This window comes from Athene cunicularia (assembly GCF_003259725.1).
Source record: "Athene cunicularia isolate RWA chromosome 7 unlocalized genomic scaffold, athCun1 chr7_part2, whole genome shotgun sequence".
NCBI lineage: Eukaryota > Metazoa > Chordata > Aves > Strigiformes > Strigidae > Athene > Athene cunicularia.
In genome coordinates this window covers 3,555,402-3,580,889 of record NW_020799108.1, presented here as the reverse complement: position 1 = coordinate 3,580,889, position 25,488 = coordinate 3,555,402, and the positions used below count along the sequence as shown (strand labels likewise).

The window sequence follows — 25,488 nt, the reverse complement described above, 5'->3', positions numbered from 1 at the left end:
TATATTCTGCTCCAGCTCAGTGCAGTGTGTCTGTGTGTTGAAGTAGATGCATAGACAATTTTCAGTGCTTTAGAGATTCTCTGTGGGAGTCAAGTGAAAATGTTTGCAGGAGATAAATTTGTCTAGGAGGTGACTGCAACTGAAGTGTGTGTTGGGGCAAACAACAGGAGCAAAGTTGTCTTATGGAAATCATAGCTGGCAGCAACTGTAAACTTTTCAGGGATTCTTGGTGTTTTTAGGGTCTTGGAGGACTGACAAAATCCTAACCTCGGTGGGGATTTTTTTGGTGTTAGATCCTATGGTAAATTTATTTCTGAGGATACTAGTGAGGAGAAAAAAAACGTGAAATGCCAGAAATCTGGACCTGTGTCCTCACCTGCCAGAGTCCCTGACTGCTTTTGTTTTCTTGTGTAATGTTCAGCAGTCAGCTGGGTGAATAATCATATTATTTCACCTCCTTTCCATGCAGAAAATTGGGGACTCGTACCGCGGCTATTGTGTGAGCGAGACAGAATTAGAGAGTGTACTAACGCTACACAAGCAGCAAACACAAAGTGTGTGGGGGACGCGCCAGTCTCCAAGCCCAGCCAAACCCGCCACACGGTTGATGTGGAAATCTCAGTATGTCCCATATGATGGGATCCCCTTTGTCAATGCAGGTAACTAACTTTTATTGTAATAACTCTTTCAAAATTTCAACATCAGTTGCCGACTGGCCATAAAGAAGGATCTTTATGGTGTTCCTCAGTCTTGATAAAGTCAAGGCACAAACAATTAAAAAAGAAAAAAGCAACTTGGACACCTCTGTGATACATTGTGAAAGAGCTTGTTTCCCTGAAACCACAAGCTTATGTTTTGTTGTGATTGCTTCCTTTTGTTCTTTAGAAATAAATTAGTTAACTAATGGGGGTTCTTGTGATGAGAACTTTAGGTGGAGATCCCATCTGCTCTATCAGGTTGTGAAAATTCTCATAAGGGTAAAAGTTTGTTTGACTATTCTTGCCTAACCTGTAGATCCTTTGAAGAGTTTGTTCCACAGGAGCCAATAAATTATTTAAATGGCACCCTTTTAAAAAAAAATAAAAATCAAAATAAACATCTGCATTTCTCAGCAGACAGATTTTAATTTTTTTAAATTTATGTGCAGACTTCACAAGTTGGTAATTACATATTTAACTCATGCAATGCATATGAGAAATTACTACGAGTTCATTTGGGTATGAAAGGAACAGGTTTTAATTGTGTAAAGATCATGAATGATGGAATGTAGGTTATGTGCTGGGTTGTTTTTTTTTTCTGAAAGTTACTAAAAAGTGAAATGTTAGCACCAGTTTTATACTTGACATTAAGAAAGGTAAGAATAAAGCCAAAACAACTTGAACTTTTATTTTTCCCCATAATGCATGCGACATGTTTAGTTTCTGTAAGATCTGCATGATAAATTAATTGCCCCATAGTAAAATACTTAGAGCAAAACCACACGTAGATTTATTTTCTTTCAAGTGTTGTAGACTAATAGAGACTCAGATTATTAAATTGTAATATTTTTTGATCTGCTCAGACCCCTGAACAGGCATTATGCGTATTTCCAATGTGTTGCCTTTCCAATATATTTAGGTTTAGTTTGTAACTCCTCTATGAAAAGCAATCATTACAGTCCTTTATACCTGTAGAGCAGAGGCTGTAAATGATTTACTGCGCTGCAGTTTAAATCCCAGATAACTGAATTCTAAACTGTGCAGGACAAAATTGTTGTTCTTGAGGAATTTATCTCTTCTGCATAAGTGGAGTCAATCTGTAATAGCATCCCTGCTGTTCTTCAGCTATGGGGAAATATAGAGAAGCTGGTAGCTCCCTATAGTGTAAAACATGCACTAATCGTCAAATTCTTGATTGTTATTTTTAATAAGAATTTTGGATAGTTGATCCTTTTGTAAAAAAAAAAAAAAAAAAGGGCCCCATCAAATTGCTTTTGAGATTCATATTAGCAAGGACTAGTTTAAAGCTGTTGAAGTCTCTTCTAGAACTTCGATTTAGTTATATTTTAAATTTCTTATTTATTTGCAATGTTTTTAAATTTTTTTTTTATGTCACACTCTAAGGCAATAGATCATTTGGTATCTTATGGAAACACATTATATTGTTGTTGTGGTACTTAAAAAGGTTTTGGTTATATCACTTTTGGTACGGGCAGCTCCTTGCCTGCATACTGGAGTATATGAATTATAAATAAAAGATAACTAAACATGACATGAAAGAAATTCGGAAGTTCCTTTCTTGACCACTTTAATGCTATACCTGTTATGCTTTTGTTAGAGGTCTGACTGGAAGAAGTCCGTTCAAATTTAGAGCAAAGCAGTATTTGTTTAAGTATGGTTTTGTGTGGATATGCCACACTGAAACTGTTATTTAGCTGATAAGATAGGTCAGACTTGCAAGTAAGAATTTATGGGACAGATGGTCTGAAGTAGTGATTTAAGACAGGAGGATGGTGATAGCTGCTGACCTGTGATTTCATCTGTGATTTTTCTTGATTAGTTTGGGGATTCTCCTACTCTTATGTTTATTACCAGCATTGTGCTCCTTTGGTAACTTGCAAGACTGCTCACCTTGTAAAGTATTGGTGTTCACCAGGGCAGAATCCAGTATTTTGCCTTCATATATGTTGCAGGAATGTTGTGAGGTGTAATAAGTGTGGGAAATTCTTTGACAATGCTCTGTGTTCCTTACCTTCTGGTCTGATGGTAAACAGAAGTAACTGTTTTGAAACTCTCATCTTTTGTGTAGTTACTGTTTTACTGTCATAACTTCAGTGGTTGCTTGAATAAATTGGGCATTACTTTCTGTTCCCAGGAAGCAGAGCCATTGTAATGGAGTGCCAATATGGGCCAAGGAGGAAAGGGTTCCAGCCTAAGAAAGCTGGTGAGCAGGAAAGCACCTCTGGCCATGTGTACAAAGCCACCTGTCCAGCAAGGTAAGAATTGTCTATAAAGCTAGAAATGCTACTTGGCATCCTAAGAAAGCATTCCTTGTGAGCCCTGGCAGACCACTGCTTGGGCATGGTAGCTGATAGCTTCGTCTCCTTGATAACTTGAGGTTAGTACTCATTTAGAGGGAAGGAGGAGATGCTGTCCTGTTAAACTGAATAAGGCTGAGATTTTATAGGTTGCCTGGATGCAAAGTAGCAGTACATTATGATGTGAAATACAAGTGGGAACCACTCTCTATCTGAGCATTAGTCAATTATTGTGGTGTTCTTTAGTGAGCATTTTTGGTCCTAAAACTTTGTCATCTTATTTGTTGTTTTTTCACTGCACTCATATCAGTCAATCATCTTAATTTAGCAGATGTCCTGTTTTCTGAAGGAGTTACAGTTCTTCCTGTTCACTGGAGACTTTCTCCTTCTCCAACACTAATGGCTTTTCTCTTTGTCCTTGAGCATCCTCCTGGGTGCTTGTTCAGTTTTTACTGAGCTAAAAGTGTATTTACCTGGCCAGTTGCAGCTAGGTATGTATGTGCTCAATTCTGGCTTCCAACTGGGTGAACTACAGCCTGGTCAGAAATGATGATGTGCTTTTGCTATACTGAGGGACAGAGGGGTTTTGCTGAGGTGCAAAATCACTCTGGTTGAGTTGCTTCTAGACCAGAAGTGTGCCTGTCTGCATCCATCTTCATCCGTCTCTTGTTGGTGTGTCCTTAACAATTCTACAGCTCTCTTAGAGATTACTCACCCCCTGCAATGCTCTGCTTGAGCTTTTTCTATACTGATACCTGATACGAAATAGGTGGGGTTTTTGCCTTCCCCCCCTGAGGGCAAAGAGTACTGAAGGAGGATTTTTTTTTTCTATTTCTCCTCCTCCTCCCTCACCTTGGAAGGATCTATATTAAAAAGGTTCAGAAGTTCCCAGAATACAGGGTTCCTACTGACCCTAAAATTGACAAGAAGATCATAAGAATGGAGCAGGAGAAAGCATTCAACATGCTGAAGAAGAACTTGATAGATGCTGGCGGTGTCCTCAGGTAAAACTTCCACTTTTATTTTGACAAATGAAGTAAAAAAGAGCCATAATTTGCTTGGTTTGCTTTATTTTTTACTTAGTCACTTTATTAAGGCCCTTGCCTAATATCAATAGTAAAAAATCCCCGAATGTCCATGAGACTTCTGTGTCTCTGGAGTATTAATTTGGTAAATGTGTTAAGCACCAGGCTGTGGCATTTCAGCAGGTGTTTTCATGCAGAGAATAGATAGAAATAGTTCTATTATTTGGGGATTTGAGCTCGTTTATTTTGCATTGAAAGGTGTGAGAGGGCCCTGAACTCTGAAAGGCAGTATCTTCCAGCTCAGGAGCTGTAAAAACTTAAGTCACTCTAACCATCTTGTTGGTTATCACGTGTCATGATTGTCAGACTCTTTCCCCAAGAGACTCATTTTTGTGCCTTTGCTTGAGATTTGTTTGTAGAAACTCTTTCCTTCTTGACAGGTGGTATGTACAGTTACCCACTCAACAAGCCCACCAATATCATGAAATGGAAACTTCCTGCCTCCCCTCTTCACCCTCCCATTTTTCTGTGTCTTCTCCTGAGGAGGAGGAGGAAGTTGTTAGAGATGAGAACTGTACTCTGCCTTCCCGACTTCATCCTCAAGTGGCAGACAAGATCCGAGAACTGGTGTCTCAGGGAATAGAGCAGGTCTATGCAGTGAGGAAGCAACTAAGGTACAGAACTGTCTGGCACATTCTCAGTCTGTAGTGCTATATCTACTTTTGCATTTGATTAATTTGGTTTGCAACTAAATGGCAGTGCTGATGCATTACTGAATATATTGTCCATATGTCATGAGAATCTGTTTTCCCAACTTTGGTCTTCTCTTTACATTTTGTTGTAGGTAGCCACTGAGAGCTGCTGTCCTCTTCAAAGTTAGTTGAATAAATGGGGTTTTTAATTCCAAACTCTGTAGCAGGTGCACAAAGAGCTGGGTTAGAAGATCATCTAGGTTACTCACCTAGAGCATGCAACAAGGGGAGGGAGAAGGTAGCAGCATTTATAACAGAGAAATAGCATAATGTATTTTAAATACACCTATTTTGATGTCCTTTAACATGTGACAGAAAGTATGTGGAAAGAGAATTATTCAAGCCTGATGAAGTGCCAGAAAGACATAACCTGTCCTTCTTCCCCACTGTGAATGACATCAAGAACCACATTCATGAAGTGCAGAAGTCCCTGAGGAATGGCGAGATGGTGTATAATTCGGAGAGTATCCCAGCAATGGTACGTTGGCCTTTGTGCTTCTTTTTGATATTTTTGAGTTAAATACTGGAAATCTTACTTTAAATTTTTACCATTTAGCTGTATTTCATCCACAGTTTTCAATTACTCTATTTCCAGCAGCAGTATTTTCAGTGGAATCTCTGTTTGAGCAAGATTGGGTTACATGTGAATAAAACCTTCTGACCTTATTCGGTATTTATCTCATTTACATTAGATTGGTATTAGTTGATTGACAAATTATGTAATACTGGTACTTCATGATGACTGCATGAACTGAAAACTATGTGGTGTAGAAAAATTGTCACACATCAGAAAATTTTATTTGTGTCTCTGTCGCTGTCTGTGTTTTGGAGAAGTTACTACTACTTTTCCATATCTGAAAAATGGGGATGAAGTATGTCTCAGGTGCAGTCTAAACTAGGGCTTACACAACATTTTCAATATGTAAATATTAATAAATGCACTTTATAGCAAGTGAAGTAAGCATGAAGTACATACTTCAGAATGCTCAGTGACTCTTACATGTTGTTCCTTCATTTTCTTTCACCTGTTGAGTAATAAGGGATACACAGTAATCCTAGTTTTGCCAGTTATGAGGCTTACTGCTAAGGAATTGCTGATTTGAAATCAGCTTTGGCAAACTGTACTCTTAAATCATGCTGTGTCATCAGTCTTCTCCCTCTCCCTATAATGCTCTTGGCCCAGGTGAGTGAGTGATACTTGATAGCCAAATGGTTTGGCTGTTTTCTATCTTAAAGTCTTTGAACTGTCATGAGCAGACTTTAGCCTCCCTGGTACAGTGCGTGTAAAAAAATATTTTTAATTTTTTTTTTTTTGTAAACCAAGAGCTCCCAAAATACATCATTATAAGAAAATAAGAAAGTGTAGTTTAGACACTGTTTTGATATGGGTACTGTATTAAGCCCATGTTCCTGTGGTAGACAAACTTGCACCCTTTCTGAGAACTGAGATCTTTTTCCTTTCAGCTGCAGTGGACCACAGACAGTGGGAATGTTCTCACAGAAACAGTGACTGTTACGTTTGCCTCACCACCTTCAGATGGTAGGACTGCCTTAATAACTTAGCTGTCTCCAAGTGTGATTTGTTGTTTTATTCAATATGTCACAGAAGTTCAGTTTCCTTCCAGAGGTTGCTGTCATGTTCTGTCGCTCAGCTGAACTTAAGGAGGATTATTCTGCTATGTCTATTTTGGGCATACTTTTTTTTAACTATTTGCATGCATGTGTGGCAAAATATGTGTAGTCATGATGGGGTTGTCAGAAGTATGAAAATTATAAATTTGGCTTTTATTTAGCATCCTCAAAAACTGAAGATTTTAATAGGATGGTTGTGTGGAAAGAACATTTTACCTTGGATGAAGGTGCTAACAACACCTCTGTAGAGAGAATTAAATTCCTACTGAATAGGGCACACAGAACCTAAGAGCCATCTGGGTACTTGAGTTTCTTGATGGTTTGTGCTTCACACATGCGTAAACATCTTGTTAAAAAGGACTCAAATGCATATTGGGATTCTTGCTTCTCACGAAGTCATTGGCTGGATGAGTTCCACTGCTAGGATCATGCCCTGAACAACAAACGCTTGTACTTCTGTTGTACAGCCTTGAGAGCACTCTTCTCCATTTTTCCTTAATGCTTAGGATAGAAATAGAAACACAGGTGTTTAGTAGCAGCAGAGCTGTGAGATTTTCTTCAGTGCTTTATGTGGTGTAACTTCTTTATTAATGTGTGGAGCCAAAGTAGCATCACTTCCAATGATCGTTAAGCCACCAAAACAAAGTATTAAACATCCCACTCTGCTGCAAAACCGGAGTGTAGATAGTGTAGATTTCTGTAGAAACTTGGTTTTATGCATTCATGGTCAGAGGTCTGGTTTTTTTGAAGGACGCATGTTACGTTATTTTTCCTTTGTTGAAAGTGGGTTCCTACTACTATTACTTCGACTTCAAAACATGTACTAAATCAAAATACAGGTGTTTGTAACTAGATCTATTTGCTACCCATATAGTTAGGATTACATATAGACTGAGATGATCCTCTGGATCATAGTGGCTGTTAATATAAAATAAGATTATTCTGCCTTTTTCCCCAGGTTTCAAGGATATTTTGTCTAGTGTGACACCAAAATAACTCTTCTGCATGCTTGTGGATGCTTTTCCCCATCCCTTGTTTAATAGGTTTGATGTGAAGCTCATCAAAAAAAGATAGCAGGTATATGATTGCAGCAAGGTGGAAGAGACTGATGATTTGCATACATCAAGATGATGCTGCAGACTGCTGAGTTTTTAATCTCAGTGGCACTGCCAGCTTGTTTCTCCATTTAACTGGAACGTGGCAGCGGGTACTTTTTTTTCCAGACAGCTGATAAAAGTGTACAGGAACCAAGGGGGCGCTGCCATAGTTGTCATGTTTAAAGGTTTACTTGTGTTGACAGTTATTCTCCACTGTGGTTTTTGCCTGAAGAAGTACTGATGCATTTGGGTTTCTTTCTCCTTTGGCCCCTGTCACTCCCTGACCTATTTCTCATCTTTGTTGTAGCAGGAACTAAAACCCCACAGAGGTTTCGCTCACTGTGTGATATGTCCTAAATGACTTGGTAAACCTGATTTATGTGAAGCAGTTCCATATACACCAGTGCATTTACAGTTAATAAGAAGGCCAGTCTTGGGCTTTGTTTTGCTTGGGATTTTTTTAAACTATTATCTTAGATCTTGCTGCAGTGGATGAATTTGAACTGAAAAACATCATGTATCCTTGGTGCTCTTAGGGTAAGATTTTCAGTGTTGACAACTGTCAGAGGACAAGAGGTAAATTTTTAGGCTCAGTTAGAATTGTGTCCCTCTCTTTTATTTTTTAGGAAAAAAAGGAATTTGCAATATGAGCAGACTTAGCGTACTTAAACTTGCATGTCTATGTTAATATTTCCATTACTCATTACTACACTTTTATGGAGAGACACAGAATAGTTGTGCCCTCAACAGCTGTGATAGAGCTTAGCAGGGATGACTTTTGGTATGAACTGTCTGAATGATGGAGAAGGTTCAGAAAGACCAATTCTTGCTTGCTTTCTTTGTCTTTCACAGATAATTTTCTAAGGCAGAGTAGCCTATCAAATGTGTAAATGTCCATTCAGTGGCATACTGAATTTTAAAGGAAGCTAGAGAATTGGATTTGTTTTTCTGCACATGTGCACCAATTCACTAAATATAAGCAGATATTCTAATTCCAGCGTATCTTGTCTGCCCTTATATATGTGGGTATGTGTTTGTATGCATTGCAAACACATGTTTATAATTGTATTACAAGTCTAAGCAAAAAAAGAAGCCTGACAGAAAAAAATCATCTCTTGTTAAATTATGTGAAATGGTAGCAAGGGGAAACAAGACTGACTTTTACGACTACTGTTTGTATGCGTTTTTCATTTCAACGTGCTGAATGGGGACAAATTTACATTTAAGAAATCAAACAATAACAGAACTAAACCCAGCTGTTTGTTTTCATGTGCAGAACTCCATCTCGCCACGTGATACAGCTTTCTCAGTTCTCTCCTAGATATAAGAATCACTGTAACTATCAAACTTAAGGCTGCTCCCACAAGTGAGATAAAGTACCTGTATGTATATATATATATTTTTTAACTTCTGACATTCATACTGAATGCCCATGTAGTGTAAGGAGTGGATAGATTAGGAGTTCAACTATGAGCTTTATTCCTAGGCATGCTGGTGTAGAATACAACCTAAGGAAAGAACTGCCATCTCTTCCTACATGTGAATATTCACATACGCATATGGAATCTCTATAGTATTAAAAAGAGCCTAAATATTTGAAGTAGTTCTGTTCAAGGAGATTTTATAGTGTATCTTATGGTCAGTTATGATAAAGAGAGTTTGTAAATCATTATGTATGTTGAAAAATGTATCACCATACACTTAAATTGCTGGAAATTTTGTATGATTTCCTGTAAGAAAGCTTTTTGTGACTGACCGTTCTCAGTTTTCTTCCATTCACTAGGCTAATCTACATGCACATAGCAAGCTCTTTTACAGTTATAGCAGTGAGACTGTGAAATAAGAGGCTAAGCAATGTCTACTTCTGTCTGGATAAATCATAATCAAATCTCTGGGTGGCTCAAACAGGAAATAGAATGATCCCATGGGAAGTTTTCTTGCAGAATTGCTGCAAGTGAATCTCAGTTTTTACAAGTCTTCAGGAAATGAAGGCCATCATTCTTGCATTAAATAAGAATTCTGAGGATATGATGTAATCTGTAGCTTGAAAGGCCTCCTGATGAATGGACTTTTGGTGTGATATTGCAGAGAAGTTATACCAGTTCCACAAAGATGTTTGGAAGGGAGTAGTGAGACTTATGGGATTTCCTGTGTAAATTTTTATTTTGGAAGACAACTGTTTCTTTTGATGCCTATCCGTTATCAAGCCCTTACTGAGGTTTATGTATCATCAAATTATTTGATAGCTGCTTTGATAGAAATGTTTTCACTTTTATGTTGAAACAAGAAATGCAAAGCATAATGTAGGGTGCGATTACTTTGCTCTCCAAAATGGATTTATTGGTGCTTCTTTTTTTCACTTTGAACAGTCACATACAATCTTCCTACAGTATTCTTTTTCTCATACCCAGCTTTTTTTCTTCAGCATCCAAGTTCTGCAAAGACAACAACATATGTGTAAATACACGTCTTTTATATGTCTACATTGAGATTGAAGGGGTTTGTTCAGTTTGCAGGGGAGGCTTTTAAACAGGAAGAAAAAAATTTGTTGTAACTGTCTGCTTCCTCTCTGTGGCTCTGTAGGGAGCTCAGCATGCGAGTCAGTCGTCATGAAAGCAGAATCCAACCAGAGCGGGGAGACCGTGCTACCAGAAACAGCCCAACTGTTGTCTTCACTCTCTTCTCTTCAGCCCAAGATATTTGCACAACTTCAGGTATGGTCAGGTTGTTTACAGAATGTGAGACATTCTGTGCTGGGGATGCTGAAGGTGAGCTGAGAACAGCAAGTTCCCTCTTAACTAATGATCCCAAACACTGGCTAGATAACATGGGCTTTGAAATAGCTTTCAACTCTTAGTTTGGCCTCTCTTGCATGTCACACTTTGCATGTAGCTGTGGTGCAAGAGGTGCTACTACCATCTTTTGACACTTTGAAGTTAGGGTCTCTTGTGAAAGCAAAACCAAGAAGATGAAGGTAGTGGGCTTCTGCCTCAAACTCATTTTCCATGTGGTCTAGTCATTCATAATGAAGTGCAAACCTGAGGGCTATAAGTCAGTCTTATTATTCCTTTTAAGTCCTTCTCCAGCCTCTTAAGAAAACACGTTAAAATCCTAAAACTACTCCCAGCTCAGATCTGTAAACTTACAGGTTGAAAGGCTAAAGAATGGGTATAAGAATGTCATGCTTAAAAGAGCTTCTTCTAAAGCTCATCTCCCTTCAAATCTGGCTCTCAGCCTTCTTCCCTAACTACTTCCTTGAAAAGCTAACTTCCAATGAACCCCAATGAAATGCATGATCTCTTCCCTAGAAATACAGTCTGCAGTAATACAATGTTCTACTTGTTGTTTCTTTCTCCTCCTGAAGACAGCCTGGCTCCACCTCACTTTTTTTTTTTTTTTTTTTTTTTTTTTTTTTTTTTTTTTTTTTTTTTTTTTTTTTTTTTTTAATTAAAGCAGTATGCTTAGCTTTTAGTGCCCACTGCTTGTGGGAATGGGCAGTACTGGGGAATGATTTGAAACATGAGTATCAGTCCAAAATGAAAGCTTTTTGGTCATAAGCAGTCTTGTAAATGCTGCTGAATACCATTGTCTTAATTGTTTCCTAATACAGCTTTAGCCTAGGGTTGCTGGGATTGACTGTTCGAAAGAGGTGATATATAGGAAGTCAGAAGCTCTCTAGTTCCAGCATTGCAAAATAAGTGCCATTAAGTAGAAATTCCTCCTGGTGTGAATACTGGTATGTTAGTTCTTCTGCATTTTCTTTCACAGGGATTACAGCTGCAGTCAACTTTTACCTCCACAAATGGATCAACAGCCCTGATAGCTGTAAATAACCATTCCCCTTCTAGCCCTGCAAGTCTCCTGGATTCCATAGGGAGTGCAGTAACCAACCATTCTCTAGTACTTAGTCAGGGACACAGCCTGCAAGCAGGTGCGGGCCTAACACAGTACAGTGCTGCTGCCTCTGCTTTTGGGACTCCACCTGGCTCTGATCAGAGTCTGGTCACCATGGGCCAGTTGGTAGCAGTTGGAGGGGTAGATGACTCCAGAAGCCTAGAAGGAGGAGTCCATCAGATACTCTTGGGAGATGTACAGACTATTCCAGTACGGATTGTGGACAGCCATCCAGCACTTAGTAAGTTGCAGTCTTCCCAGTAATATGTAAATACAGAAAATACAGTGGATTTTGTTCTGTGTGTCTTGAAGAAAGGAGAGAAATGTGTTGGTAATTGGGATCTCTAGCATAGACTTCTTACAGCTAATTCTAATTAGTTTTTACTGTGAAAACATGATGACTGTAGAAAAAAAAACAACCAAAAAACCAAAAAAACACAAAACCAAACAAAAACCCAACCCAGAACTTAGTTACTTGCTGTAAAAAGGTGACTTCTTAATTAAACTGCTTATCACTTTCTTTAACCAAATACCAGCTTATTTGATGAACACAATATTTTTGCCAAGAATACTAATATTTAGCTAAAATTATTTAATAAAAATATTTTTTAAGGAAAAATAAGAATAGAATAGCCAATACTGAATCTAGTTAGAACTCTTTGGAAAGAAATGTGGGTTTTCTGATGACTTTGCATCATTCCAGCAGATTTCTGAATTTTAGTAAACTTTTACTAGGATCCTATAGTCCTCAATACGCTTTAGAAGCGATCAGTTGGAGTTGTATGCAATTGCTTGGAATTTCAAACTTCTGTTTGAAAGTACTTCTTAAAAAATGCACAATAAACACCATAAAATAACCCTCCCTCCATCAAAATAGAACACTTCTTAAAACCATTGTTATAAAATATAGATACAGTCTTTGAATTCCCAGCCATGGAACCTGATTGAGTGTCCATGATGACTCTTGAGTTGTTTTGCAGGAACATCTAGGTAAAGATGTGCTAGATCATGGCCTTACACCTTCATAATGTCATAGTGATAATTATCTCCATATGTCCTGATCCTCCAGATCAGCAAAACTTAATTTGTACTAAATTCTGTAATATTCTGAAAATGGAAATAGAAGACTACATGAAGAAATAAAAGGGAAATAAAGGGTATATGGGGAAATATACTGAAATTCATACATGTTAAAGTAATATTGGGATATTTTACTGTGGCAGTATCATCACAGTTAAATTTAAGGAATTTTCTGCCTGGTGTATTCATATGTTTGTGTTGTTTTCCCTTTTATAATTGAATTTGACTACTGAGAAATTCTGTTTTTAGGGTAAAGAATTTCAGAGGAGTCATTAAATGCACCTCCTCCATTCAGTTGTTTAACCTATTTGTTCAATCTAGAAGTTGATGCCTCTCAAAAAGTTTTGTTAAGTGATGAATGTTGTGAGTTTTTAATGAAATACTCTTTTACACACAAAAAAATGTAGTCAAATCTAAAATACTATAACTGCAAGGACTAAACTCGCTGTTCCTTTGGGATTTCCTGAGGGTTTTTTTTGCTCAAGGTCTCAGTCTAACATCACCAGCCTGAATTTGTAAACTGTGAGAATATTGGTGCCATTCCTAACTTATGTGGAGGAGTTGCCTATAAAATGAGCAGATCCTTTTTTTTTTTCTTCAGAGACAAGTTCTTTGTCTGGAGAGCAGGAGGACAAAAAGCAGTCTTAGACTGAAGAGGAAATAATGTTACAGAGCTTATTTGGAGGAAACACCATATACTTGAATTTAGCAGTTCAGTCAGTGTGTATATCAAGGTATTTTTTTCTCCTGTGTCTGTGCATACCCTTATGCACATGTGCACTTGGTTAAAATTATCCTGTGTGTTCTGGATTTTCTTTTGTCCAAGTGCTAACTTAAGAATAAGCTACTTCCTGCTGAAAATGCATGTGCGGTCATTGAGAAGTGGCCAGTCATGCCTGAATTGTAAGTCGTTCTCTAAATCAACATGTTTTACAGTTGGTGTTTTCTGCAATAGCACCTCCATTCATCCTTTCCCCTGGGGGGGGAAAAAAAAAAAAAAAAGGTAGCTTTATTTTTCCATGGGAAAGAGGAAAGACGTTTTGTGTGAGAGTAATTAATTTGATATGTCCAAACATACTATTTTTTTATAAAAATTGAAGTATTTTTAAATGCATAGTTATAGGGGCAGAAGCATTGTCAGTGGAGTTTGAACTTCAGTGTTTGATTTTTTTTGTTTTGTTTTTAAGCTGAAGAAAATTCAGAGGGTGTTATCTGTGTGAGCCAAGTTAAACAAGAGCCAAGAGAAAAAGCTTTGTCTATGGAGCCAGATAAAATCAGAGACTGCTGTAGTTCCTCACCTATTTAAATCTGTGAAGCCTGGAAGGATTTTTCAAATCGGAGAACTTGGAAGGAAAGGCGGGTACTCTCAAAGTAATGCCGTTCTTTTTAAATCATATTGTGACATTCAGACTAGGCATATTTTACACTAGTTCTGACAGACAGCTGTTTTATTTTGACTGATGTGGCTCACTGCCAATCCCAGGTCATTCACTTGCCCTGTGGAACACCACTTCTCTCTTCTGTTTCAAGTTTTGAGTAATTTGGATGCTATCCAAATGGCCTGTTTTGGTCAGCATTTCTGAAGGTCTTCCACAATTTAATTCCTTAGCTTTAGAATGTGGATCACAATGCTGGGTTTACTTTTCTCCTTGAGACCCTCGACTGTTACGGCACTACAGAGACCATAGAATCTGCCAGCTCCAAGACCACAGAACCCAACAGCAAAGTGTACCTATACAGCAATGGTTTTGTGAAAAGTGAAGGTCCGAGACGCTAAATTTCAAAGTGATGAAGGACATGGATGCTTAAGAAAATGCAACTTTAACCTGATCTAATGTTAATGGTGTGAAGATCAAGGAGAAGAGAAAGGTGAGGTTGCCAGGTGAACATAAGGCTGTATGATGAAGAGGAGTGTGTGAACTGTAATGGTGAATGTTTTCAACTTTGACATCTTTGAACTTATGTTTTGGCTTCATAATGAGGTTGTTGCTCCATGCAGCCTTTGCAGTGGTACTGTATTAGCAGTTGGTCATAGCAACTAAAGAAGTTCTGCCTCATGGAAAATGATTGATGCTGCCATTTCAGCTTTATCTACTTTTTTCTGTATGGACACTTACTCTATCAGCTCAGATAAATATGATTTAACCTGCTGCTTTTAGTGATGTAGGGCTTATGGATACATTACGAACAAAGAGTGGTCCAAGAAAACAAAGCAAGTGTTTTGGGTTTTTTTCCATGGGAAAGAGGAAAGACATGTTGTGTGAGAGTAATTTTCTATCTCCAAACATGAGTCCAAGCTATATGTACAAGTGTGCTCTCAGTATAACATTCAGAAAACAAACATCTTTTCCATCAGTGGCAGCTTCTAAGACTAAAGTGATCCATATTACTTAAAATAATTACCAGGAATCTTTAAAAAACCAAATATAATAAAGATATATATTTTAGCAATATTTAAGCAAAAGCCATAATAAGTGACAAGGACTGAGTTGCATAATCTGACAGACATATTTCTTTAAGAAAAAAAAGACACCTACAAATAACTTGGATTCCATTTAAAGCAGTAAATAAAATTAAACTGATGCCAACATGGATATCAAGTTAAACAATGACATGTGTTTTCTTCAGATGTTGAATTCTTAGAACAACGGTCAGAATATTTTGTATACAGCAGTATAAGCAGTTCTCTTATTAGTTCCTAAGTGGTTGAGAGCTTGATCATAAAATTAGATATTTTTTCTGCATGCTGTACAAGAATGCAGTTTAAGGACTTTCTCTTTTTCAGACTAAGAAACAAAACAAAACCCAAACCAAAAGTATTATATGAACATAGAGATTGACATTTTTAAATTGTTAAATTTGTTAACATACATTTAAGTCATTCACAAACATCATCTAAATAGTGGCCATTTAAAATTAATTGTTATTTTTCTTTTGAGTATTTAAAGCTAAAACTTTAAAAAGTCTCACGTTGAACCCAAGTTCCTAATGCCTTTATATGCAGCATCTCTTAGGTAGGTGCTATATCTTAGTCTTACCTTAAAATATATTAACTTCTGTGAGGTTAATTAACATTGTTATGGCCGTTCATTTAAAGCTGTTTATGAATTAGTTTAAATAAGAATTTTCCAACAGAATCATATTCTTATTAAATAGGAGTCAGTATTTTATCATGCAAGTGCATAGAGAATCTCCAGTGCTTTGGAGTCTCTCATACTTAGTTTCTACACTGTCTTGTTTTGTGGTATGCCTTACTCATTTCTGAGTAGGTAAAATTCAACAGGGTTCACCCTTTGGTGATTTTATTTTTTTTTTTTTTTGGTCATCATTGTTAATTGTGAAAATATGTCCAGAATGGATGTTCTGTTCTGCAGACATAGTTCTGGAGCACACAGGCAGTAGTCACCTTTTCTTTTCCAACTCAGCAACTATATATGAGAATGGGTACCTCCCTCCATACTGCTGTATTCAGTGATGCCATCACCTTCATTTTTTCTTAAACTAATGCATTCCAAAGTATATCACCTATCTCAGTATTCCTCGGGGTTTTTTTAGAATTGTTCCTCATTTTTTAGGTTGCTTATTCTCAAAAGAATAGATTACAGTTAAGGATTACCAGCAAGAGGTTACTGCAGTTTTAGTTCTCTTCAAAGCAGACAATACATTTGTGGTTGGAGTAAAAGCTTAAGGAAAGAGAAGTTAGATTTCCATCACTTCTTGCTAGTTCCCTCATTAACAAATCTGTTCTTTAACAGTCACTGTTCCTCCCATCATGAGTCTTATCCTGTGCTGAACAGTATTTCTGATGGTACTTCTGTTATTAGTTTAGTGCTCACAGCTGGAGGAAATACTCTTTTTAGTCCACCTTGAATTGCAGCCTGTGAAATTAATTTTATAATCTACCCAGATTTGCATGGTACCCTGAAAACAGTAGAACAAAAGGTTGGGAGAAATTTAAAGAAGCAGTAAAGAATTGTTTTTAAAAGCTGGGGATAAGAGTTACAATTCTGTTAATCAAAAAAAGTTGTTTGAAATTCTTCTTCAGCCAATACTCAAATTTTTGTTTTCAGTTTCCTTCATTTTCACAGAATTTAAGTTCTTTGTTTTCCAAATAGATATTCTAGTTTATTACTGTGTTATTTTTTAATTTAGCATAACCTTGCCTCTTTAAAGAGTATGTTTACATTTGTTCTGTGCATGTTGCTAATGGAGGAACACAAACTCATCACACATATCCAGTCTATATTCAGCTTAACACATTTGTTCACTAATGTCCACCTAAATCTTACAGAAAAGACTATTATGTCTATGAGGAAGGTTAGAAGTAAACAATACTACTTTCAATGCAGTTAAATTTCTTTGAGTAGTATTCTCCAAGGCTGATTTTTCAAAGAAAGCTATGTAGCATGGTACAAAGCAGTTGGTTATTACTTTGTGTTGGAATTGTAGATGTTTTTCTGATGTTTGCTTTGTTTTCTTGTTCAAGCGTTCTTCTATGTTCAAGTGTTTTATTTTGCAAACCTAGAAATCGTGAGCTTCAACAATACTGTGAATGAACAAACTCTTCTCTTGTTTATCCTTATTGTTGGTTACCTGTAACAGTGATTGGTTGGCTTTACAAGCAGGGCTGTGCTTATGTATGTGCATGCAAACCCAACTTTTTGCTAAAACGTAGAGAAGACAAAAAGGCACACATCCATAGCTCTTGTTCAAGGCTGCCAGCCTCTTGGATGGAAACCAGTAGTGTTAATGAGTCCTTTTTATGGCACAAAGATTGTTGCAGTTTGTACAAAATTCAGAGAGACAAATGTCTGTGTATGTGTGTGTGTGTGTGTATATATATATATATATATATTTATATAGTGACTTAATGTATAATATTCCTATGCAAATGTAAACTACTTTTTCTTTTAAAGTAATGGTCTATGTTGTGGTTATGGGGGCTCAGGGGGAGAAATGCAAGAGTGACTTCAGGGTAGTGGTTTCTGGGGATGAAGGAGAACAAGTAGGAGAGCACCAGGGAGACCAGGTAGAAGCAGCTCCTCAAGGTGTGTGAAAAGCAAGGGTCCTGTGGGATTGGGGGGGGGGGAGCTGGAGGGGGTTGTGCTGGGGGGCTCCAGAGCCCTGGAAGAGGGGTTGTGAGCCCATTGCAAAGGCTCATACAGCTCCTAGAATCTATGCCAGCAGTGGATAGGGTGAGTTCATGTTAGGAATTTAAAGGTATGGAAGAAGAGGGAAGCCTGTCTTGCTCTCAAAACCAACAAAGCTGCTTGAGTTTTGGTGAGTACCAGAGGCAGATAAACAAGTTCTCAGTCTGAGACACCCATTCTTATCTTCTGATATGAAGAAGAAACTCCTCTTGAAGCTTTGACCCAGGAACATAGATTCTTTTCTTTACCAAGGAAAATAGACCTTTCCACTGCTGCTCTCCTCATCCCTCTGACTGCAGCTCTATCTACCCCAAGCATGCTCGGTATCCACACCAGTCTCTATTCCTTCAAACTTATTAGGACTTCCACACGAGTTCCATGCCCTCAGGTCCTCTGATTCTCAGTGTTTCACTGTTACACTGTTGTAACAGCTGGTAAGTTAACTGCACAAGTGGTGAGACTTGCTCCTGTCAGTTTTTCTTCCTGTCTCCCATATATTCCTTTTAACTACATTAAGTTTTTTCCTTTCTTGCTTTTGGTCTTATTATCCTTACCTGGATGAATATCAGGCAGCCACATTTGACAGGACATATGTTACATTCACAGCAACTGAAAAGATCTGAGAAAACAAGGATAAAAGAATATATGCCAGCTCTTAGGGCTTTATGAGAAACTGGCCTTTTTCCTTTCATACCACTTGAGTTTCTGATTCTGGCTGTGGATATTAGCTGGCTGTTGACTTGTCTGTCTGTTGGCAAACTAACAGTTTGCTCTCCTAAGCCTATTCAAACAGATATGTTCTCAGAAGATTAGGCAGGAAGAATCTATTCCATTAGGGTTAGAAAGTGTGGTATAGCTGAAGAGTTGAAAAGTTACTGCTCTTTGTGGATCTCTGATGAGAAAATTCTGATTGATTTGCCCTTCCCTTCTGAACAAACCTTTTGTTGGAACAAAATTCAGAGCCCATCCCATCAGTAATGATTATCTTCTCCCAGCAACAGTGCACCTCATTAATGAATGAAACTAGCATTGTGTAAAACAGGCTGTGTTGATTTTTTTAGGTCAGAAGCTATCCAGCAGGTCTATCCAACAAACAATATCTAAGGTATGATTTGGGGGAAGAGGAAGGCAAAAATCTTATCACATGACAGGAGTGTATGTGTGCTCGTTTGGTTTTTTTTACAATATAAGCTCTTACACTGTAGTATCTCATTCCATTCCTAATGCATGTGACAAATGACATGTTTATTTTCTGAAGGGATTTTTATGTGTTTTCTGGAGAGTCTTCAAAGGAGTGATCATAAACAGTACTGCTGTATCACAGAAAGTATTAGTGGGTGTTTGTCATCTAAGACCCCATCCTGTTCTAGTACAGAAGGGGTGTTAAAAGTGTGGAAAGCTTTCTGAGGATAAATACTGAGTGTCCTTGTCCTGAGGAGGCTTCCATGGAAAAAAAAATAGGGGAGTTGAATGCTGTGAGAGTAATTTTCATCAGTAGTCTGTTAACCTCTGCTAGACAGAAGAAACCTTGTGAAACGCATATATATGATAACCTCTCTATGGAAAAAGTTACCTTTGGATGCTTAATAGTTTTAAGTGATATATGCGTACAGGATTGTATGTATCTTTAAAAAAAAAAAAAAAAAGGAAAAAAGAAACTAGAGACATGAATATAGTTGTTCGTATGTAGTTCTTTAATACAGTTTTAATTACACTTAACTGGTTAAATGATGCAGATATTTTAGGGCACACATAATCAGATATTTTAGTGTGGATAATTGGAATTCATGGTTTTACCACAACGATCCTTAGCTCTGCAGTGCAGCTCAGTTGGTCATTTGGCATGTACTGGCCTTCTGTTAATGACAGTCTGCTTGTTTAAGCATGAGCGTGCTGTTCTAAGTAAATTAAATTTCTCTCTCCCTGATCTTTTTTCTAATAGAGATTGATAAGGCTCATAGGAGGATGGAAATCTGTTTGTAGTATAGTGATTTCCTAAGAGTTGATTTCTAGGTCCTCAGTATGAAGGAAGTAGATTGGTCATTTTTCTAATGTATTTGGATTTTTACAGCTGGACAGTGTCAGTACAGCATAAACTACCACTAAAATACTGTTAAATTTTTAGCTCTAACCTTTGGTTGAATGTTGATAGTTCAGTGACTTCAGGAAAGATCAGGGCCTTGCTTCTGCTCTTTGTAGAATAGTCTCTAGATACTATTTAAAATGTAATTAGATATGGCAATCAAATGGTAGTAGGAGAGCCAGAAACAGAGACGTGTGTGTTGGCAGACCAGTGGAGAGGGAGAAGTTCAGTCCCAGTGCCCTCATTCCAGACTAATCTTCTCTGTGCTAGTCCTGAATGCACCTTGAGAAAGGGTGACAATTTGTCTTTGTGTTCTGACATAGCTGTTCTTTCTGCTTCCCCACTCAAGAAATTGTACAAGCCTGCAAGGGACATGGAGATCATGAAGAAGTGTGTAAGATCTTATGGGAGGACCTGCAGGAACAAAATGGAGGAGACTAAAGGTTAATGACATGACTTCTATAAAGCCCACATTCTTTGGTGGGAGGAAGAGGATTTTTCAATAAAGAGTAAATCTTCCTTTTCAGAAGTGTTAGAATTACTGGGTCTCTCTAATCTGCTTCACTCTAACAGAGCTAATCTGGAGATAAATTCTGAGGCTGTGCCCATGTGTTCTGCAATACTTGTTGAGCAGAATAAAAACTTTCCATTTCTTCCAGCTCGGAAGAGCTGCATTTGTGATTCCACCTGATGCACAGCTGCTTGTATTTATCTCCTCAAGGCTCGTGGAATTCTGCTTTCCAGCTGAAGGGAAGATAGAGGTCTCCCTGTATGAAAACTTGATGGGCAGTGTACATAGTCTGAGTGAGTTGGGAGCACCTAGAACAGTCACCATCAAGCATGCTGTAACTTAGAAATAGGAGATGGTAAAAGAAACAAGCAACTGAAGAAGATAATGATAAAAGTAGGTATTCTGTACCTTCTTCACATGATACCTTTCCTTAAACATCTTGAGAGAAACACTGATCAGCAGTGAGAGAAAAACAAATGTCAATTTCTCTCCACCCCCAATTTACAGTTTAAAAGTGGTTTTGCAAATTAGCCACAAGTTTGGCCTAAAAAGTATCTTTTAACCTAGATCGAAGTGTGCAATGTTTAATTCCTAAAGGACCATGCTAAAAACTCTGTTGTGCTTTGTCAGGTTGCTATTCTTTTAGACATAAATTTAACTTTTTTTCACAGATATTTCTCTTAAAGCTAAAATTAAATGGGAGAGAGAATTGGAAATGTTTGCTTCTTACAGATTACACTTGTCAGTTTTCTGAAGTGTGCAGGTGTTTCCTCCTTGGCTTCTACTTCTAGCTCTTAGTTCTCTATGTTTTGGATGTTTTCTCAGGATCACTTACCTCCGAGAGTACTCGAGGTACTGGCAAGAGACCAGAGTGGAGAACAGAAGAGGAAGTGTTTTTAAAAAGCTGCTTACAGGAGATTGAAAGCTGTCAAAGTTACAGTTTAGGATTGCAGTTTCTTCTGGCTGAAGTGGTTCGATTTAAATGGTAAATGTTTTCTTAATACACAACTTTTTTATTGTTGATTTTGGTGCTATTTATGCTCTGAGCTCACATGGTAATCATGTATATTTGCTTTTATCTTCAGTGCACTAGTTTTCTTCTGAATGCAAACTGGTGTAACAACTCCATGTTCTTGGCTGTTGACAAAGCTGTTATCACATCTGAGGTGTTCTGTACATGGGAGGAGATGGAGAAAGCGGGGACCTTCTTACTGCTACTGAGAACAGATGATCTCTGGAAAGGGGGCTTTACCAGTTTTGAATCAATACCTTCACAATAATTTGGTGGGTGCACAGGTTTTTCATTTCCGGTTCTAGTGCATGTCTAACTTTGAACGTAATACAAGCCATAAAATTACCTCTTCCTGCCCTCCCCATGGGTTTTTTTGTCTCCTGCCACTGTAGTCATACTCAGCACTTTTGGGGAGTGGGGGAATTGTTTTAACACATTCTCATCTTCCACTTTTCTGCCTTTCTCCCATTGCCTTTCCCTCACATCCAGAGCAGCACAGAAACAAAAATTTCTTTTTTGAAAAAAAGTGCTTTATCCTCTGTTTCCCATGTTTGGGGATTAATTTTCTCCTGCTTTATTGTGCTAGAGGTTAATTCCTTGCATGACTGAAATGTAAGATGCTGTTATGTTTTGCTTGAGGAGGGGGAGGTACTGGGTTGAGCTCCACTGCCACCTTCACTCCAGAAGTTCTTGCAGGAAGCACCTGTCACAGGTTCTGCTCCTGCACCTGTGTCTCCACAGAGGCCAGCACAACTGCAGAGCTGTGCTGCTGAGAGAAGTGTCTTGCGCTACATGTACCAGCAAATTCAGTACAAATAACTGCCCGTCTCCCCCTTATATTGTTTTAAATCGACATCAGTCTGTGGTCTGGCCCATTGTGCACCCCACAAATGACTCTTTGGGCACAACTTGAAGGGAAGTACCAGAGAGGGTCAGGAAGTTCTTATCTCCAGCTTTTAGGTTATGCTTCTATATTGAGTGCATGTGCCCAGGTGTGGGTGGCCCTGTGCATGACACAGCTGGTTCCAGCCAGCTCTACAGTGGACCCACTGCAGGACACAGCTGAGCTCATCAGTGAAGCTGGTGGCACCTCTGAAAGCATATTTAAGAAAAGGCAGAATGCTTGCATGGCACAGAGGAGCGAGGAAGAAAGTGAGAGAAACAGTCCTCTGTACACCAAGGTCAAAGAAGAACGAGAGGGAAGAATTGCTTCAGGTGGTGGAAGAGCTATTTCCCTGCAGCCCACAGAGGACCCCATGCTGGAGCAGGTGGAGATTTCTTGAAGGAACTGCAGTCCACTAGAGGGGCCATGCAGGAGCAGGCTTTGCTGAAGGACCTGCAGCCTGTGGGGAGGACCCATGGTGGAACAGGAGAAAAGCCTGAGAAGGATGGAGCGATAGAAAGGACCTGTTACAGACTGACTGCAACCCCCCAATCCCCTTTGCCTTGTGCTGCTTCAGGCTGGGGGGAGGTAGAAGGTGTGAAGTTGAGCCTGGGGAAAGAGGGCACCATGAGGGGAAGGTGCTGTTTTAATTTGTATTTGTTTCTCACTGGTTTAATCTATTTTAATCGGCAATAAATTAATTTTCCTCATGTCAACTCAAGTACTTGAAATTTATACCTAGACTCAAGTCACAGTGGAAAATACTGATTTCTCTTTGATCACTGCAAGTTGCTATGCCTTTAATTTTTTAAGTAGGACACAAAATGGATCAAATTCTGATTTTTAAGAAGTTTTTCTGTGTGTAGAAAGGAGTGCACCTCGTTTGAGTCAGGAGTTGCATTTTTGAATGTATTCTACTTAGGCCTTTCAAGTTCCGCTTATTCACCTTTTCACTAGAGTGAATCTCAGCTGCAGAGTCAACTCAGGAACAGGTCTAATCCATTACATTTCTGCTGAAAAATACCAGCTATATTTTTACAGGTTTGAGAATGGGAGAATCCTTCTGAGGAAAGGATGCTGCAGCAGTAGATTCTGCTTTATCTACTTCGGTAGTGTTCTTACAGATGTTAAGAATTCGGCATCTTCACAGCATTATACCTAGCCGTGCTTCAGAAACGGGCAGGCTTTGGGGTGAGTGGCATCTGGTGAAAGTACTGTTAATCTTGTGAAAAGAAATAAGCAGTTTGGGAATGAGATTTATATTCCTGTGCTTTTCAGAGATTATTATTCTGAATGAGAAGGGAACTTCCTTAGAAGGTAAGTTTTGTATGTGGGATCTCATACCACCTACCAAAGATATCTGGCACTGGCCACCAAGGGTATCTAGACTAGGTGACATCACGCACTTAAGGGTTTCTAATAGGGGCACTTTTTGGAATACAGAGTTGGTGGATAGCTTCCTAGCATTAGCTAAATTAATCTTTAATTTCTTCCTCTCTCTCTATGTCTTTTTATGAAAGGAAGATTTTCTGTTAAAAGGAACATGGTTAGTTGTTAGTTGTCTGTATGGAGAACACAAAGCTATTTGTGGTGGATAAAGAAGACTTCTTTGATAATAAATTAGATGAGCTTCAGAAAGGATTGCACTGTCATTAGAACTTCAAGTAATTTCTTCCAGTGATACAACTCACTTTGGATTATTGTCTTACTATTTACTTATTGTATAATCTATTCCATAAGCTTTCCTGGCTATGTCAAGGCCATAGAAGAAATGCATATAACAATTTTCTTTTCTCTTGAAGTTTTACAAAAGGGAAAAGAATTCCCTGGTTTGCAGTCTCAGACAGCCATGCTTGCTTAGCCACCAACTGTTCTGGAAGAATACAACAGTATCTGAGTTCCCTAGCCACCAAAAAAATCTTCTAGGCTGAAGTACTCCATAAATTTGTGAGCTTGGATCAGGCAAAGTGAATTTGGCATATTTAGGAAAAAAAAAAAAAAAGGCAAACTACTGTGGAACCAAATTTAGCATCTTCAGGAGCTGTAGCTTAGGGTTTATTAGTTGTAATTGTAAAAGAATCAATGTTTCCATAGTGAAACATGTTTTTATTCAGCCAGTTCAATCTATGAAAAAAAGTGTCTCCATTCCTTTTATTTCAGACTTGTGAACTTCTTTGCAAAATGTTCCAAGAGATCACTAGAGAGATTAGTTAATAAGTGCAAAATGTGAAAGTTTCACTGTGGACAGGTGACAACAAAAGATACCATAAAGCCAGCCAGCATAATTATTATTAGTAAGGTAAAGTCTTTCAGACATTAACTGCAGCCTAATACTTTTGGTGGTATGATGACATTTATTCTGGTTTTGAAAGCAAAAATAGTAATTATGAGCCATTGCAGAAAGAACTGGGAAATAAAGCACTTTGTAAAACACCAGTCTGTGTGGGTTTGGTTTCTGTTGGCTTTGTCATGCTGTTACTTGGCATTCAGCTCCTTTACGTACGCTGTGTAGTATCTGTTTTATCTGATCTCATATGTAGAATAAGTTAAAATAAGTTAATTGTTAATACATAGAGCCTGATACACCAGTTCTTCATGGCAAGATATATGATATTTCATGTATTTTCTAATGAATAGTGTTTGAAGACTACTGGTATTCAGTGTATGAATACTACTGTTTGTATAGTAGTGTTTGAATACTACTGGTAATTACTAGAGGACATTTGAGAGAAACTTCATGTGTTCTATATTCACTCTTCTATCTGTTTTGCTTTTTGAATTGATGAATTCCCATTTCTTTGTGTGCAGTTATTAGCAATGAAATGACTGTTTTCAAATAAACTATAGGTTCCTGACTGCAGCAGAAATTACTTCAGGTAGGGGAACTGGAACCATATTTAATTTTGAGTGGCCAGAATTTCCAAAGAGAAGAGACACTGGAGCTACCTCTGCACTCACAAAAACATTACCTTTTGGTCATAATATTATAAAGATCAACAAGGTTTCCAGAGAGGTTTGACTGGCATCATACACAAATATAGTATGCTGTGAGGCAGGGATGCTTCCTGCTTTGTTATGAGATGCCTAAAATACTTTGTGTTCCATTATTTAGTGTCTTGCTGCTGACATTCCAGTGGGATGATACAAAGAAGAGAGTCCACAATAAATTTTTCGTTTAAACCCAGAAACAGAGGCAACAGCTGGAATATTTTTAATTTTTTCCATGGGTAACTATCTTTAGATATTTGAGGAGTAAAAAATGGTTTTGTTTTGGTTTTTTTTTTCTCTATACTGTTGTCTGGTGACAAAGATGATATGTTAAGTTTATTTGGAGGATTTTCTAGGATCCAGGA

At 38.1% G+C, this 25,488-nt stretch overlaps 1 protein-coding gene across 13 annotated transcripts in view; it reads left to right on the top strand.

Annotated features, from left to right (window-relative positions):
• Window positions 1–24,635, top strand: part of CARF (calcium responsive transcription factor) — a 39,617-nt gene extending 14,982 nt beyond the window's left edge. For 4 of the 13 annotated variants that reach the window (XM_026853215.1, XM_026853206.1, XM_026853207.1 and 1 more), the window contains 13 exons: window positions 470–659; window positions 2,854–2,974; window positions 3,877–4,020; window positions 4,482–4,715; window positions 5,109–5,271; window positions 6,258–6,333; window positions 10,106–10,236; window positions 11,291–11,657; window positions 13,684–14,365; window positions 18,708–18,751; window positions 20,079–20,172; window positions 21,066–21,225; window positions 21,326–24,634. In XM_026853215.1, coding sequence (XP_026709016.1) covers window positions 470–659; window positions 2,854–2,974; window positions 3,877–4,020; window positions 4,482–4,715; window positions 5,109–5,271; window positions 6,258–6,333; window positions 10,106–10,236; window positions 11,291–11,657; window positions 13,684–13,802 — 1,545 coding nt within the window. In that variant the 3' untranslated portion in view covers window positions 13,803–14,365; window positions 18,708–18,751; window positions 20,079–20,172; window positions 21,066–21,225; window positions 21,326–24,634. Of the gene's footprint in view, window positions 1–469; window positions 660–2,853; window positions 2,975–3,876; window positions 4,021–4,481; window positions 4,716–5,108; window positions 5,272–6,257; window positions 6,334–10,105; window positions 10,237–11,290; window positions 11,658–13,683; window positions 17,556–18,707; window positions 18,752–20,052; window positions 21,226–21,325 lie in introns of those variants that run through there. The other 9 variants (XM_026853210.1, XM_026853216.1, XM_026853213.1 and 6 more) reach the window with 9 other exon arrangements.
• The last annotated feature ends 853 nt before the right edge of the window (window positions 24,636–25,488 follow it).